Here is a 17228-nt window from a genome sequence, read left to right on the forward strand (position 1 = left end):
TGCTCTTGCCTAGACTGACTGTTGCTGTATAAACTGGACATGCAGGACCCACAGGAAAGTGAATGCTGAACTCAGTCTTACAGGGTTCCTGCTTCATGGAAGAGTCCGCGAGACTTTCTGCAGGACAAAGAAAAATGAATGATAGACTGTCAATGCAGATGGACAGTTTGAAATTTCCTGCTTTGCTGAGAAGTGTTCCAGACACATTGTGGCCTATGGGCTGAAGATGGATGCCCTAACGTTACAGAGGAACTTCGGGTGACTGTCCAGGCAGTAAGATACCTCTGTCAATCCTAGTGTTTATATATTATCCTTCTGTGGTCTTTGATGGAGTTGAAGACAGATAGTTATAATTATAGTTTTCCTTAGTTATGATAAAAGATAAGCTACATATAGGACTTTGGACTCACAAGGATGGGATGGATGATATTTTCTTTAGATCTTGCTAAATGTTAATAGACAAAATGTTGTAACTGTGTTATTACTTGATAACTGTTCTGTCATATACAATTTGACTATGTTAAAGTTAAGACCGACCTTTCTTTTTGTTTAAACAGAAAAGAGGAGATGTTGGGGAAGTCCTGTGTATATGTTAATAAATTACTGCTGGCCAATAGGAATCTAGATAGGTGGGGCTAGGAGTCTAGGAGGATTCTGGGAAGGAGAAACACAGAGAGTCAACATGTAACGCCATGGGGGTAGGAAGCCTGGAACTATTCTCCGGTAAGAGACATACTTAGATTAACAATTATGGGGGTAATTACTTAAGTCAGAGCTAGCCAGTAAGAAACAAGCAAGGCCAACAGCTTCATAATTATTATAGCCTCCTGTGTGTTTATTTGGGACTGATGCCGATCTAGAACCAGGCTGGCGGGAAAGCGGCTCTGGAACCAGGCGGGCGAGAAGGCTCCTCTCAAAGAAAAAGCTTCTCTTAACAAAATCCCATCGTCTCACTGGCAAGTTACTATCCCAACTACTCCAAACCTTAGACTCTGAAAAACACAAAGTCGGAACAATGGCAATCAGAGAAGTAAGCTTTCCACTGAACACACACTGGCAGCTCCCAGACTAATTGACAGGGGCTGTGAGGAGTGGCCCGAGAGGAAGCAAGAACACCTACCAGCACACTCCTCCAGGGAGCATGACGAGGTCTCTGAGGGCATTCCAGAGCAGCTGGGTCTGGAGGGGACAGAAGAGAGACACACACGGCGGCGCTCTCGGACAGCATCCCCACACGTGGTGCTACACTGACTCCACGGCTGCCACGGTCCCCAAGTTTCTGCAAGGATATAAGTCATGCTTTTAGCGCCAGTCACTCACGTATCAGTATTTTTACTGCACCCAAATGAAGTGGCAAAACTCAAAGCTCTGGTCTTGAAATGCTAGAAGTAAAAACATCTTCATGAATGTAAAAAAAAAAATCTGGAGTGTTAGTCTTAATCTCGAAACAAAGAAGAGCAGTATAATGTATGCAGCCTTAGCCAGTTTTAGCATTCCTACAACCCACCAGAGAGCTGAGGTCACAGGGCACCAGACCAGCCTGCAGTGAAGGAGAGTCAGACCCCTCCAAGGAAAGAGGGGCTGCAACACTTGTTTGCCTGGGACAGAGTCCAGGACCCACCCACACAAGCTCATCAGACAAACACATCTGAAATGCAGTGAATTGCTGAAAGAGTAGGATGAGAACACAGAGCCCCTGGGGACAAGAGAAGAAGGGGAGCCTGTGCCCACTTGCAAGTCTCCTCCAGGGATCCCACCAGAAGGACTGAGGTCAAGTGTAGGACTAGTTAGTGTCTCTTCAGTGTGTGTCTGGAGGGACAAGGTCACAGTAAGAAAGAAGTCAAGCCTTATAGATCCTTCCTTCCATCTCTTCTTTGGAACAATAACCTCAACCACAGAGGAAAACATAGCAAACCAACCTCACCGAGAGCATCACTAAGGACAACTGTTATGGCAGAATTGGGGAAGGGCTGAAAATGTCCTGGGCCCACACAAGGTCCTTCCACCACTACGTAAGATCAGAGAGCCTGCCTGGGATTCAGATACATGGCACTTGCTTCAAATGAAAGAGAGCCATGAGACCCTTAGTAAATTAAGTACCAAGTAGTTTAGTATTAGCAATGAGCAATACCTCCAGGTTAGTGAACTACATACCGAGTCCCAAATACCAACAGTTTGGTGCCTGTGGCAGGCAAGAGCTAGAGGTGAAAATTAATGTAAAGGCTGGCAAGATGGTTCAGTAGATAATGGTGCTTGCTACCAAGCCTGAAGATCTGAGTTCAATCCCCAGAGTCTACACATAAATCCTACAGATTGACCTCTGACTGCCGAATGTGTGCCAAGATGGAAATGGAAGGACATAGAGACATGAAGAAAACCCCCTTGGCAGCACAGTGTTTCTCCTAAACACAGAGTAACACTGACACGTATTGAAATATTAGATACAGTAAGGGTTTGCAAGAACAACAGGAACAACCCAAACATGGACCAATTCCTTACCACGTTAACCCAAAGCCCACAAAAATAGCTTATTGAAAACAGAGGTATACCTATTTCTGGAAATAAATTACATTTGCCTCAGGAAATAAATTACACTTGTCTACAATTTCAAGCAATTCTGAGATACATAAAAAAGCAAGAAAAAAAACAGTAATCAATAAAATCAGACTCAGACATGACTTAGATATTAGGTATATTGGAAACGAAACTCAAAACACCCATGACTAATGTGTTAAATTAGACATTAGTGGAAAAGTCAAACAAGATACACATACACATGGAAATGTACCACTATAAGCTAAGGATACTAACTGAAATGCTAGAACCACAAAACAAAGCAGCGAAGATGAAGAAAGTCTTCCTCCAACTCCCAGATACTTAACACATCTGAAAAAAAATATGAACATAGGAAACTAGAACTAACCCAAATGGAAATATAATGATATCTGAGTAGAATATGTACCCCAAACAGCACATGATAGGAGTTTCACACACTCCAACCCCACCCTGTGCATCTGTGTAGAGAGGTTCCACTCTACTAATGGAAAGTATTTACGTCCTAAGGGCTGTGCCATCAGGAATGATGCTAATTAAACTCATCCCAAAAGACTGGGGAGGTGTACCGTTTTTGCCTTCTCTGTTGCTCCCCCTGATGACATAGCAAGAAGGTCCTCCCTCACCAGATGCAGGCTCCTAGACTTTTGCTTTCCCAGCATCTAGAATTAGCAATAAACCTCTGTTCTTTATAAATTACCCAAACTCAGATATCCTGTTGTTTTATACAGCACAAAAATGGACTAAGATAACAAGAGGGAACGAGGTGAGTGAGAGAAGCACAGACAACTGTGGGCAGCAGAAAGACCTCAGCTAGTCTCTCACACACATACTTGGGATTCTGGAAGGAAAAGGCAGAATAGGAGAGAAAATTACTTGGAAAAGATATGTCTTAAAAGTGCCCAAAATTAGCTGGGCGGTGGTGGCGCACGCCTTTAATCCCAGTATCTGGGAGGCAGAGGCAGGAGATCCCTGTGAGTTTGAGACCAGCCTGGTCTACAAGAGCAAGTTCCAGGACAGCCTCCAAAGCCACAGAGAAACCCTGTCTCGAAAAGCAAAACAAAACAAAAATGCCAAAAATTAACAAAGATACTAAAGGACAATTCAAGATGCTGAGAAAACATCAAGTAGGAAGAATACAGAGAGAAAACAAAAACAAAACAGGAAAACATGGGTCACTAAGATAGATTCACGGATAAAGGTGCTAATCATGAAACCTGCAAGTCTGAATTCTACTCCCCAGACTGGGTAAAGGTAAGGGCTGGTGAGATGGATCTGTAGGAAAGGCACCTGCTGCCAAGCTTAACAACTTGAGCTCTAGCCCCAGGACCAACGTGGTATATGCCAGAACCCAAACTGGGTTAGCAACACATGAGGTCCACCACAGCTCCTGTCTTCTATCCCTGCCATAGGTGGTGACTACATCTCATGCCATTTGTAGGAGATCAACTTCACAACCAGATGCAATTGTTAATCGGGACAAAGGGAAAGGGAAAGATTCAGAAATGAGTCCTTGCTGAACTAACAAAAACAAGTTAAATTAAAGTTTCTTCTCCTCCATTTGAAAAGTATTAAGAAAACATTTTACATTTGTTTAAAATTACATATAACACATATAAATGTGTGTGTGTGTGTGTGTGTGTGTGTGTGTGTGTGTATAGTTACATAACTTAGGCTGCCAATGCTCTTCCCAAAAGCCATAAACCATGCCAGGTGTTGGTGGTGCACATCTTTAATCCCAGCACTCGGGAGGCAAAGGCAGGTGGATCTCTGTGAGTTTGAGGCCAGCCTGGTCTAGAGAGCAAGTTCCAGGACAGCCTCCAAAACAATACAGAGAAACCCTGTCTCAAACAAACAAAAAAACCCATAAAGCATCTAACTAAAACCCAGCACAAAGGATGAGAATTATTGGTTAGATTCTAATAGACTCCCAAAACAACATAGGCTATGGCTGTTGCCCTTGACTGCCTCCTAGAGGTTGAAGACACGTCCCTATTGCTGAAGACACGACGAACTTCAGACAGAGAATTTGAAAAATTCAATCTGTCTCTGAGCTTCCTCCTCCCTGAGGACTAGGTTTCAGAATACCAAAAAGTGCTATGCAAGCTTCCAAAGAGGGATGCAATCAGTCCTACCCAGCTGTGATGCCTATGAGCCACAACGACCAGCATGTCAGGGAATTCCTAAGGGTGCAATAGTGGCACTCTATCTTGGCAGTAACCAACAACTGTCTAATTAGACTTAACGCCTGCTCATCAGAAGGGAAATCAGACCAGGTACTTGGAAACCTAGTTGACCATCCTGGACCAGTGAAGTCATGGATCTTAGAGGAAGCCTACTGCTACCACTTTGCTAGACCAGAGTAACCCCTAGCTGTGTTCTAAATATTTGTCCCTATACCCACAGAGAAGTGTAGATCTCAACCCTCATCAAAGAGCTTGTTTTTGTAGCAGATGGAGACCATCACAGAAAACCACAACTGGTCACAATGCAGCCTCAACAGATACATCTACAACACAACTCCTGCACCTATGGTTCAGGGTATACATGGAAGATGGGCAGAAAGATGTTAAGGGTCAGAGGACCAGAAGATCTGTGAAATGGCATCTCCTAGAAATGACAGGGAAGTCACAACAAGGATATCACAGCAGCGTGGCTTCTTAAACATAACCTGAATAATGAAAATTCTAATAGGAAAAAGGGAAATCTTAAAGGCCTCACCCCTAGAAAAAGAACTGCAGGCAACTAACAACTGCTATGAGAAGAATTAGCCTTTCTAGAGATAAGCCCCTAAGGCTATCCAACACCAATTGGTCAGCCCTGATATCATATACACATAAACAATACTAAACAGATTCAACATGTATGTATATATTTATGTGTAGGTGTGTGCATATTTAACAATAATAATCAAAGAAAAAAGGTCATGAATTTGAGACGGAGTAAGGGGGAATGGAAGTGTTTCAAGGGAGAAAAGTACATACATACATACATACATTGACACCTCTAGGACAATCACTAAAAAACATTTTAAGGTAGAAATCATAAACTCCACATCATGGTTAAAGTAAATTTTCAACTGATCTACGAAAAGAAAAAGAAAAACAAAACAAAGATCTAATGTAACTCCAGAAAAATAGACTTTAATCCAAACATGTAATAATAATACTAAACATACCAACTAAAAAAAACAGATTGTTAGATTGGATTAAAAGTCTGACATGACCCAGGTGTGTGTGTGTATACATATGTGTGTGTCTTGCCTTGTTTGAAAATAATACACATATAAATATGCATAATACACGCATAAAACACATGTAGGTCAAAAATAAAAGGACAGAAGAAAAAATATGCTTTGGGAACACTGGAAGGAAATGGAGTGCCTATATTAACAAAAGACAAAGCTAGCCGCAGAACGGGGGACATTACATGGGTACAGAGGAACAATGCAGGTCAAATGAGTCAGTTTACTCTTAACAATCCTAGAGGCAGATCCACCTATAAACGGAACCTCACAATACACACAAAACTCCCCCCAAACAGCTTTCTTCCCACACTTCCAGTACTGGCATGCTGGGCAACTGCTCTTCCATTGAGCTAGCTCCTCCAGATAACAATGCTGTTGATAAATTCAAGCTTCCTCTTCGAAGCAGATGTGAAACCACTGCCACACATACTAACTTGTTTCTTATTGAAAATCTGTCCAGACCCCTTCTCTATCAATACCCACCCAGCCCCAGGATCTGTCTGATCCCGCAGCACCACATGTCTATGTAATAACGTCTCTTTATCCATAATGGGCAAGAACTTCTAACGCAGCTTCCGCTACACAAAGCACTACAAAAACAAGGAAAATAGTAGGGCAGATGTGTTCTCAGGGGAGCCAAGTGGTGCAATCTTTGGAGTGAGTCATGGAATATGAGTTCGTTAAGGTAATTAAGTCTCTGGGGATTTTCACAAGAGTACGAGCATTATAAATGAGCATCATGGACCAACATCAACGGAGATGTGGTAATGATATTCCATACAGAGGTCCAAGTGAACACAATATTGGTTCTGTGCCTCCTGGATCACACTGTAGTTTGCCCTGTGGAAGAACAAAGAGTTGGCTTTGTCTATGAGACTCCGGAGCAGCCCAGTCACTGAGTCCCCCATGCCTGTGAAGCTCTGGGAATCTCCTATGAAAGTCTCTGTGTTCACCTAATGTGGTTCTTTTTCTAAAAATCTACTGGAAAATATATCAGTACAAGATCTAAAAGGAAAGTTAAATCAACATACCATTGTGCTTATGTTTGATACCATGAAAAATGGAGAATTACAAAAGGCAATAATCCTTTTGTTTCTCTGAGCATACCAATTAAAAGCCCAAGATTGTTAAATTGGATTTTTAAAAAATACCACCCAGTTATATTCTCTTTAAAAATGATTTTGACTTTTCATAAATATAAGTATAATTTCTTTGAAGTCATTTGTTAAATAAAACCAGCAGTCCCCTTAGTGGGAAACAGAAAAAGAAAATCAGTTTTGATTTAAAACAAACAAAAACATGAATCTTAAGCTTTAAAAAAAACTCATTTAAAAATGTTGTATTTAGGGCTTATGAGATGCTCATGGGGTAGGAGCATTTTTGCCATGTGGGCCTGAACCCAAAGCTCCCCAGCACCTATGCAAACGCTAGGCATGGCCACCTATGTCTGTAATTCTAACACCGGCATTGGTGGGAGCAGGCAAATCCCAGGAGCACCCTGGTCAGACAGCCTACCTGGAACTGAGCTGCAGATCAGGTAAGAGACCTTAGTTGAAGAGAAGTAAGAAGAAGGAGGAGGAGGAGGAGGAGGAGGAGGAGGAGGAGGAGGAGGAGGAGGAGGAGGAGGAGGAGGAGGAGGAGGAACACACTAGAGGAAGTCATTGGAAGGAGGCAGGTGCCTTCTCATGGAAAACACCGGCTCTAACACATACGCATGTGCACACATCTGAATCCACCAGCCCTAACACACAGACATGCACACACATCCAAACCTGCCACAAGACTCTGTGCTATTTCCCCTTGAAAGTAAAATCATGGCTCAAAGAACAACAAAAAGTAAACATTTAAACTATTTTTTAAAATCCACTTCTAAATAAAAATAACTAAATAGGAATTAGCTCTAGCTCAACTAAAGCAATAATCAAATTTACACAGGAAAAACATTTAAACACTGAAAGCTTCACATCCCCGAAGATATTAAACAACTTTGAAGAAAACACTCTAAAGTGGGAATTTACTAGACATATACTATAGTTCTTACATTGGACATGAAATGCAAGATGACTAGTATTCCAAATAACTGTTCTTTGTGAATGAAAGGTTTTGTTTGGTCCTCTTAGATGTGTGTAGATACACATACTTTAAAACAAGCTCGTTTGGCCAGGTACAATGCCTTTCCAGCCACCACAAAAGATACCAATTCTGAATGAGCAAAATTTGTCTGGAATGAGATAGGGAAAACCTCTTCTGACTCTAAGACCATTTGAAGGAACAAAGCTGGTGAACTATTGACATTGCTACAACGCTGTGCTCTAAAGACCAAGATAACTAAACAAAACATGCGTAGCAGAAACCCCAGACATGAGTGAGAAGTAGGGACACCTCAGGAAAGCAGTTCCATTTCTTTGCACAGAGAGAGGTTCACTTCCATTGAATAGTGCTCATCCTTGGCCATTGGACAGTGCACATCCTTGGCTATTGGACACACAAACAATTACAGGTCTTCCAAAAGGGCTACACAGTATAGAATGGATAAGGAAAAAAAAAACAGATTATTTTCCAAGCTGAAAGCTTCTTATTGTCTTATATAGGAATTGACAGAGTATTGAACAGTGATAAAAGCTAGTCTTCTTAACCTTTGGTCTCATTTGTTTTGTGGTCCTGGAACTAGAGCTCAGGGCAAACCTGCTACCCTTGCATGAGAGCCCCAGTCTGTAGTCAACTCAGCTTTCCACTCTGACTCTTCACTCAAACATCCCCAGAAAATTACTTCACTTTTCTGTGCCTTTACCTCCTCACCTATAAAATTGACAATATAATGAACCTAAGTTATGGAATTATAAGGCCTATACTAGTGAATATCCACAAAAAGCCACTTAGAACAGTAACAGGGACCAATTAATCACATAAAGACCACAAGTGGTCCCTTTTGGGAACATCTAGAATATACTGTATCCTTGGGTCCTAAGACATACTTAGAAGAGAAGAGAGGCATGATGTATTACTCCATTTTCAAAAACAAGATTCAGCGAGTCAGTGCCTCAGAAGAGTGGCCATGGGAAGGCTGGGGAGAGTTGTGGGTAAAGTGCTGCTACAGTAACACGAGGCCTCTCCCCAGCATCCATGTGAAAATCTGGGGAGTCATTTCTCAGAAACTGCCAACATCGTTTTTCCTTTGAGACATGATTTCTCACCAGGTCCCAAGGCTTCTTGATTAGGTTAGCCTGGCTGCTCAGTAACCACCCCCCATCCCTGTGTTTTCACCTCCCCAGGTTTTCACCCCTACAGACTTGATCATGGTGCTGGAAGGTTCTCTGCACACTTGCAAAGGAGAAAGGTAAGCACTGACACAGCTGCAAACTCTTCCATCTACAATGGTGACCTGCCTGCAGGATACACTGGTGCAATGGCGGCCCAAAGCTTGTGGGAGGGACCAACCAAGATCTGATTTGATTTAAGAACCACTTCACAAGACAAGCCCACACCCTGTGAGACTAGATTGGCCAGGGACCTAGGAGAAAACCAAATGCTACTGTTCTGCTAAAGGGCTGTCGTGATAAAATGACTCCTACTACAATCTGTCATTCTCATAGATCAATGCCTTGCTTGGCTGTCATCAGAGAAGCTTCTCTGCGATGGATGGGAACAAATCAAAGGCCCACAGCCAGACAATATTCAGGGAATGAGAGACCTTGGAACACTTAGTCCTAAATAGGATGTCTCCATCAGATTCCGTCCCCCACCCCCACCCCTCCCGGGGCTCGGGGAACCTTGCAGAACAGGTGGTGGAAAGATTGTAAGAGCCAGAGGGGATGGAGGGCACCAAGGAAACAAGGCCTTCTCAACACAGCAGGACTGATGCCCATATGAACTCGCAGAGGCTTGGGCAGCATGCACAGGGCCTGCGCAAGTCTGCACCGGATGAGTTCTAAAGCTGAAGGGAGAAATGGACGCATGTCCCCGTCCCTAATCCAGAAGCCAACTCCAATTGCAAATAAAAAAGTTAGTTTTCTCCAAGGGAGTCTCACTGGGGAAACAAACCGCTCTTAAGGGCAAGCCCCATGCCCAGCAGTAGATGGGCAACACACAATGAGCTCAACGGCGTCTTTGGAGGTTCTTTATCTCATGATGTCAAGTCAGGGCATTGGCTTGTTTGTTGAACCTTACAGGTCCCTCACATCATGGCTTCTGGTTTTGTGTTTCTATAGGACTCCTGTGTGTGACTGTGTACGTGTTTGAGTCTGCATGTAGCTCTTGGGCTTTTTCTTTGGCTCTTTTTCTTCTGTTTTTTTTTTTCTATTCCAATTTGTTTTTGTTTTATCTTATTATTATTCCTTAGACGCCTGTTTGTTTTCTAATGAGAGAAAGTAAGGGTGTGGATTTTAGATGGTAGGGGAGGGAGGAAGGAATTGGTTGGAGTAGAGGGAGAGAAACCCACAATCAGAATATAGTGTACGGAAAAAAAAATCTGTTTTCAATAAAAGAAACTATAGTATCACCCCCAAGGGTCAAGGCCCATCCTGATAGAATGGGTAAAAAATTGTAGGATCCTGAAGTTAGGGGTGATAGGAGTGAAACAGTGTCTTTGGGGCAGTACATGACCTCTGCTCTCAAGAACTCACAGTGTCTGTGACTACTTGAACAAGAGCATCATGAAGCGGAGAGGGGCTCACGAGCCTACATCGCCAGCCAAAGAGATACTGATGGTTAATGGTTTTTGAGGGAAAGAGAAAATCTAAAGAGGTTATGTGAATCTTATTGCCAGGACAGCTGTATGGACACCCAGGCCCCAACAAGTTCTATAGCCTCAGAACCCATATCCACAGACTCCAATAGCTATAGATAGAAAACATTCCGAAAAAACACTGCATCTGGACTGAAATGCACAGACTGTGCTTGTCATTGTTCCGCAAACAATGCAGTATAACAACTTACACAGAACTACATTGTACTGTTTTATATGTAACCTAGAGATAACCTGGGATTTACAGGAAGAGGTGTGTAGGTTTTATAGGAATACTATGCAATGTTGGTATCTGGGGATCCTAAAACCAGTCTCCCACAGAAACTGAATGATGAATATGCTCTTAATTTTTTTGGGAAAATATAGCTATGATAATTGATATATTCTGAAGAGTGAATCGAGCATACTACAGTTCACCTAGACCATATTAATTTTGATCACATGAAGGAACTGACTTGATTTTTTAAAAATTTTTGAAAAAATCTCGATACCAACCTATATTTCTCTGAATTAGCATGCACTCCTTTGCAGAAAAGTGGCTTTTCCTCGAGATTCCAAAGTTAAAGCAGTATCTGTTCTTGCCCACATCAAACAAAGTGCAGTTAAACACTGTTCTCCTCTGTCCAAGGGACAGGCTGTTCTCAGCCAGCTGGGAAGTCCTGTCCTCTGCGTGTCTGGGGGCCTCTTTTCGAACAGTAAGCACTCCTTGGACAAAGACACAAGGAGGTGGCAGGACCATCACCTCCACCACAGACTCACACGTGACTTCCGGTGCCATCGTCAATTTGTATCCGAATTTTTGGGCCAGGTCAATAGGTCCTGTGGAAGTAATGACTGAGTCTTGACCCCAGAGCGTCAGCCCCACAGTAACATAGGCTTCCACCCCTACCGGTGCACAGCCAAACTCGACCCACTGGCCTTGAGCAAGTTCTGTCCTTTTACTGGCTCTGATCTCCAGCGGCTGTCCCCTCGTTCTTGCCTCGGGAAGACTGTCAGTAAAAATCACATCCACCAGCAAGTCCGGCTTGTCCCCTGGAAACAGGCAGAGTGGCTGAGTGGTAAAAAGGCCCACTTGGAAGGTGCCTTCAGTGGCCTCGGCTGTCCTATTCAAATCTATGTGAAAGACAGGCCACTCTACCTTCAGAAAGGCACTTTTCTCCCAGCCAGGCACTTGGGTGCTATTGTCTGTCATTTCCGGACTCATTACAAACCAGTAGTCACCGGCCTCCTTGAAGTAGAAGCACTCAAACTGGAGGGTTCCCTGGGACTGGTTGGTCAGGAGGTGCTTCGTGGTGAGGGTCTGGTTGGTGTTGGCCTTCCACAGCAGGACAGACACATTCCTCAGTGTCCCATTGACGTCGCTGAGGTAGTGGAAATCCACCGACACTGTTCTGTTGCTCAGGGCCACGTGGACTGGCTCCCGCAAGAGGAGGTACTCAGCTTCTCCGAGGACTGAAAGGAGATGGTCAGAACTGTATTTTAAAGGGTGCATTTGAGCAGGACTGTCAATGATGATTGCTTTTTTAGACACTAGAGAATGTGGAAGGAAGCCAAGGGTATCATAGAACCACAAACAGCAACTAAGAGGTTGAACACCCAGCTTGTTCCTTTCTAAGTGCTGTGTTCTCTTGTCACCCTTACGTTTAAAATGGTGAAGGGTGCTAAGTGCTCTGAATTTACAACACTCAACATCTAACTGCAGTGAACAAGTATGAAGGTAGAAAAATAATTGACAAACCCCAGGCTTAAAATTCAGGCCCTCACATTTTGCACTTTAATCATTTCCTGGTGTTCAGAGAAAGTTTGGCTTAAACGGCACAATACAAATTGCTGTAGATTATTTTAAAATATAAGATACTTAACTTCACCTCAAAGTTATTATTATCCAATATTCAAAATAAGCATTTAGGAATTTTTAGCAGTAAAAGAACCGGTGTTCTCTACTTGAGTGAGGAGGAAAGTTTTAGGTGGATGAGAAATGTTCTTTGGTCACCCTTAATAGTATGAACATTTCTGAAATAACTAGGCATGTCCTTGGAAACTTTATTGACATGATAGCAATGTACTGGCATCAATAGGGCAGATGCCTACTAATTTCCCAAGTACCATTCAGTTATGATCAACCATATCTTCTAAAAAGAGACCCAGCAGAGCAGCTGAAATGGTACAAAGAGTGCAGACACATAAGAATCTTTGTTTCCTCTCTGAACCAGATCCAAATACATATCAAAGCAGGCAGAATTTGGCAATGCAACAGCCAGCTGACCCATGGCCGGGTAAGACATTATTCTACAATGAAAGAACTGCCAGGATCTCTTTTTGGTTTGAAAAATGTTGTGTAATTAAAATCTTATTATTCTGACTGTATATACAATATTGTATATGCATATCCTATTGCACACGTCTAGGGGGGCAGATATATTTGTCTACACTTGCCATCTTTAAGCTCCCCTTATCTGTATGTAATTATTGATTACTAGAATCAGCACATGAGTAAATCAGCACATAGATCCGTCAGTACCTCATCTATTTCCTACCTGAGACTGAAGTAAGATTTATAAAATTCGGACAGATTTTGAATACCTGATCTTACTACTTAAAAATCGCAACAGGATAAAATGTGCTTCGTTTTGCTTTCCCATTTAGGGAAAAGGGAAGTTAATGAGCATTCCCTTGCATCTGGGGACAGAGGAAGGTAAATACACTAGTGGTAAATACACTAGTGGCCAAAGAGACTCTGACACTTCTCATGGGCCAAGGAAGGGAATTAAGACTAAGACAAAGCAAATTTAAAGATGATTTTAAAAAAAAAATTTAAATGTGTGTGGTGTGTGTTGAGAGAGAGAGAGAGACAGAGACACAGAGAGAGAGAGAGGGAGATGAGAGAGAGAGACAGAGACACAGAGAGAGAAATGAGAGAGATAGAGACACAGAGAAAGAGAGAGAGATGAGAGAGAGGGGGGAGGGAGAGAGAGAGAGAGAGAGAGAGAGAGAGAGAGAGAGAGAGAGAGAGAGAGAGAGAGAGAGAGAGAGAGAATGGCTGCCTACAGAGGCCAGACACATTTCACCCTCTTGAGTGTCAGGTGGTTTTGAGCCACCTGATGCAGATGCCGGCAATGGAACTCAGACTTCTTCTCTGCTCTTAACTGCTGGACCATTTCTCCAGCCCCGCAAAAACCATTAAATCATTTTAATTTACTTTTTAAAGGGCCAGGGTTGTTCTCCAGTACATCTTAAGATCAAGATTCATTAATATCTCAGTTAGGATTTCTATTGCTGTCATAAAACACCATGACCAAAAGCAACTTGGGGAGCAAACAGTTTATTTCAGCTTATAACTGAATGATTTATTGTGGTGTTTACATATTTGGGGGAAATAGACATACTATAGAGAAAGTCTGATTTAAATGGCATAATACAAGTTGCTGTTGCTGTGGATTATATAAAATAATAATAAACGTAACTTAAAAATAAAGCCAGGCAGGGCTGCTTACTGGCTTGCTCAACCTGTTTTCTTATAGAACCAAGGACCACCAACCTAGGGTTGGCACCACCCACAGTGGTCTGGGCCCTCCCACATCAATCATCAGTCAAGAAAATGATATACAGACTTGCCTGTAGGCCAGTTTTATGGAGGCATTTTCTCAACTGAGGGTCCCTCTTCCAAAATGACGCCAGTTTGTGTCACACTGACACAAAACTAACCAACAGTTAACTAACAAGAGTGGGGTTGTTTTGTTTGCTCTGTCTTGTTTTGAGCTAGGATTTCATGTCGTGATCCTCCTGACATCTACATCCCAAGTGCTAGGATTATGAGCATGCGTCATGCCCAATGATCCAGTCTATTACAAATGACAGCAGCTGTCGATGAGGCTGAGCAGATTCTGATCCAATGGGAGCCAATCAATAAAAGCTATATTCATGTCCAGCTGGAACAGGAGAGCAGAGAAGCAATGGATGGGTCCCAGCAGGAGTAGAAAACAGAAGGCAAGTACAAAAGGAAGACCTTGTACTGTACCGCAGAATTCCTGCTTGTGTGGATAGGACACTCTCATTCTAAGAACTACAATCTGGCCCGACTACATCCTAACACCATTCCAGGGGTTTGTTTTGTTTATTTCTTCTGTCCTTTCATTTCCCCTTCCCCCATAGGTTACAGAACTTAAAGTTACTGGAATATTTGTATAAGTATGTGTGTGTACACACATGTGGATAACCCATAATGATACATCTCATCTATATCCAGTAGATATGAAAGGAGAAAAGGGGAGTATAAAAATATCTTTTTTGCCAGGCACGGAGGCGTATGCAGCATATTACAGCTCACCTGGGGCCACATGGTTAGCCTCCCCCTATCTCAGAGAGAAGAGGAAAGGGAGGGAGAGCTATATGTAATGTGCTGGTTTTGATTTACTTAATAGTAGACAGGCTTTTGGGTTGTTTTTGTTTCTGTTTAGTTAAAACTACATTTAAATTGAAATTTGAATCAATCATACAAACCCCTGAAGTACAGTATTTCCTGAGAGGCGAGGGTGACAATGTCATCCATGGCTTCAAGAGGGTTCAGTTGGCCCACCCAGCCTCTCCCATGCAGGGTCACCAACACCAGTGCATTTGTTTCCAATTGACACCGAGGGCTTGATGTGTTCTCACTATACTCACCATAGTCACAGAGCACCACCAGCAAGAGAGGTGAAAAGTCTTTCAACATCGGTTTCATTCTGGTCAGTAAAATCCCAGGCCTTTAGTCTCCTCATGTCCTTTCTCACAGCAAAATTGTGGGATTTTTTTTTCCCAAAAAGCACCTGAAATTAGAAACTCAAAATCAATGACGCCATTTAATGTGATTCACAGAACCATAAAAACCACAAATGGCATTTGTTCATAAAACCCACAAATCTAGGGACAGGATAGGTGGCTGCGGTGAAGAGCACGACTACTCTCCCAAGAGGGACCTGAGTTTGGTTCCCAGAACCCGTGTCGGGCAGCTCACAACACCTGGATAACTCCAGCTCCTCTTCTGGCCTCTCAGGACACCTGCACACATGTGACATACACTCAAGTAGATACCCACAAAAAATCCATTAAAATAAATAATTATAAATGTAGAAAGATAAAATAATAAAGAAGAATAAAGTTTTTAAAATGGTAATGCCATTCTAAGAAGCCAAACTTTCTAGGAGGCGTTAAAAGGAGACAGAGGGGACACTGGCTTTCCCTGGAGCAGAGGCCTATAATTACCTAGCCTAGAACACCCAGGCATGCTCTGTGCCAAGATTTCCCTACAAAACACCACCTTGCTTCTTTGTAACACAACCTGAAATGGGGAGAGTGCTACTTGCTTCATTTTATCCAAGCTAATAGCTAATCTGGGTAAAACGTGCTGCTTATATGTTGGCATCTCACACTGATAAATTTAGTAAAAGTCTCCAAATTTTCACTTAATACTCTACTATGTATACCCAAATCCTCCCTACATGGCTCCCACAAGCAGGTTATTATTAACACTTGCTTGCAAGTTGGTGTATTTATCTGCTTGCTTTGGTTTTTGATCCCTGGAGGCTATGTCCAAATGATAAATCCCTTTAAAAAGATACTCAGGACTGGGCATTGGTGGCACAAGCCTTTAATCATAGCACTTGGGAGGCAGAGGCAGGTGGATCTCTGTGTGTTTGAAGCCAGCCTGGTCTACAGAGCGAGTTCCAGGGCAGCCTCCAAAACAATACAGAGAAACCCTGTCTCGAAAAAACAAAAAACAAAAAAGATACTCAGGATATGCGTCTGGAACTCCAGTCGTGCTAGATGATCTTCTCCCATCCATTCTGGTCTCTCCAGATGACTCCCTGCCTGCCTGGGCCCCACCTCCCAGCCTCCTGTTCTACACTCTGGGTCCCCCTTGTTCTTTCCTGCTAGCCCTTTCTTCCATTCCTTCTAGCCCATCTTCATTCTTTAGCACCTGTAGAACTACTTTCTACCAGGGACCAAACGACTACCCCACTTGGCTGGGACTCAAGACCCTACAGCTGTCACACTAGATGGGGACCCAGATTGATGTAATAGTAACCAAAGAATGGAACACCCATCCAAAAAAGTTGAGGTTAGACATCTACAACAAGAAACACTTCAACAGCCGGGCAGTGATGGCGCATGCCTTTAATCCCAGCACTTAGGAGGCAGAGGCAGGCGGATCTCTGTGAGTTCGAGGCTAGGCTGGACTGACAACCTCCAAAATAATACAGAGAAACCCTGTCTTGTAAAAACAAAAAACAAACAAAACAAACAAAACAAACACTTTAACTGTCATCATTCCAGATACTTAGATTGAGGTACAAAAACACAAACATAAGCAGCCAAGACAATATGGCACCTCCAGAAACCCAACTGTAGTAAGCCCTGGGAAAAGAAATTTAGCTGAAGAAGAAAATGACTTCATAATAGTAATTATGAGTATGTTCAAGTATCATAAAGAAGATATGAATAAATGTCTTAATGAAAACACAAATTGTTGAATGAAATGCTGAAAACAATTAAAGTCATAAAAGTAGAACTTAACAAAGAAATAGAATCACTAACAAACACCCAAGTTGAAATAAAACTCAAAATATACTCAAGAAGGCAAACAAAAAGTGCAGAGGTGAGTCTTACCAACATATTAAAGGGCACAGAAAGGAGAATTTTGGGTCT

General features: G+C 42.5%; 1 protein-coding gene across 2 annotated transcripts in view; it reads right to left on the bottom strand.

The window, feature by feature from the left end:
• Thsd1 (thrombospondin type 1 domain containing 1) overlaps nt 1-17228 on the bottom strand; it is a 33258-nt gene that overhangs the window by 8056 nt on the left and 7974 nt on the right. Inside the window, exons 2-4 of one of the 2 annotated variants that reach the window (XM_005087632.4) lie at nt 15207-15349; nt 11040-11996; nt 1121-1279 (exon numbers count right to left, since the gene is read on the bottom strand). In XM_005087632.4, coding sequence (XP_005087689.1) covers nt 1121-1279; nt 11040-11996; nt 15207-15264 — 1174 coding nt within the window. In that variant the 5' untranslated portion in view covers nt 15265-15349. The remainder of the gene's footprint in view (nt 1-1120; nt 1280-11039; nt 11997-15206; nt 15350-17228) is intronic. The other variant, XM_013126381.3, reaches the window with a different exon arrangement.

The sequence above is a fragment of the Mesocricetus auratus genome, unplaced genomic scaffold (assembly GCF_017639785.1).
Source record: "Mesocricetus auratus isolate SY011 unplaced genomic scaffold, BCM_Maur_2.0 Super-Scaffold_100031, whole genome shotgun sequence".
Lineage (NCBI taxonomy): Eukaryota > Metazoa > Chordata > Mammalia > Rodentia > Cricetidae > Mesocricetus > Mesocricetus auratus.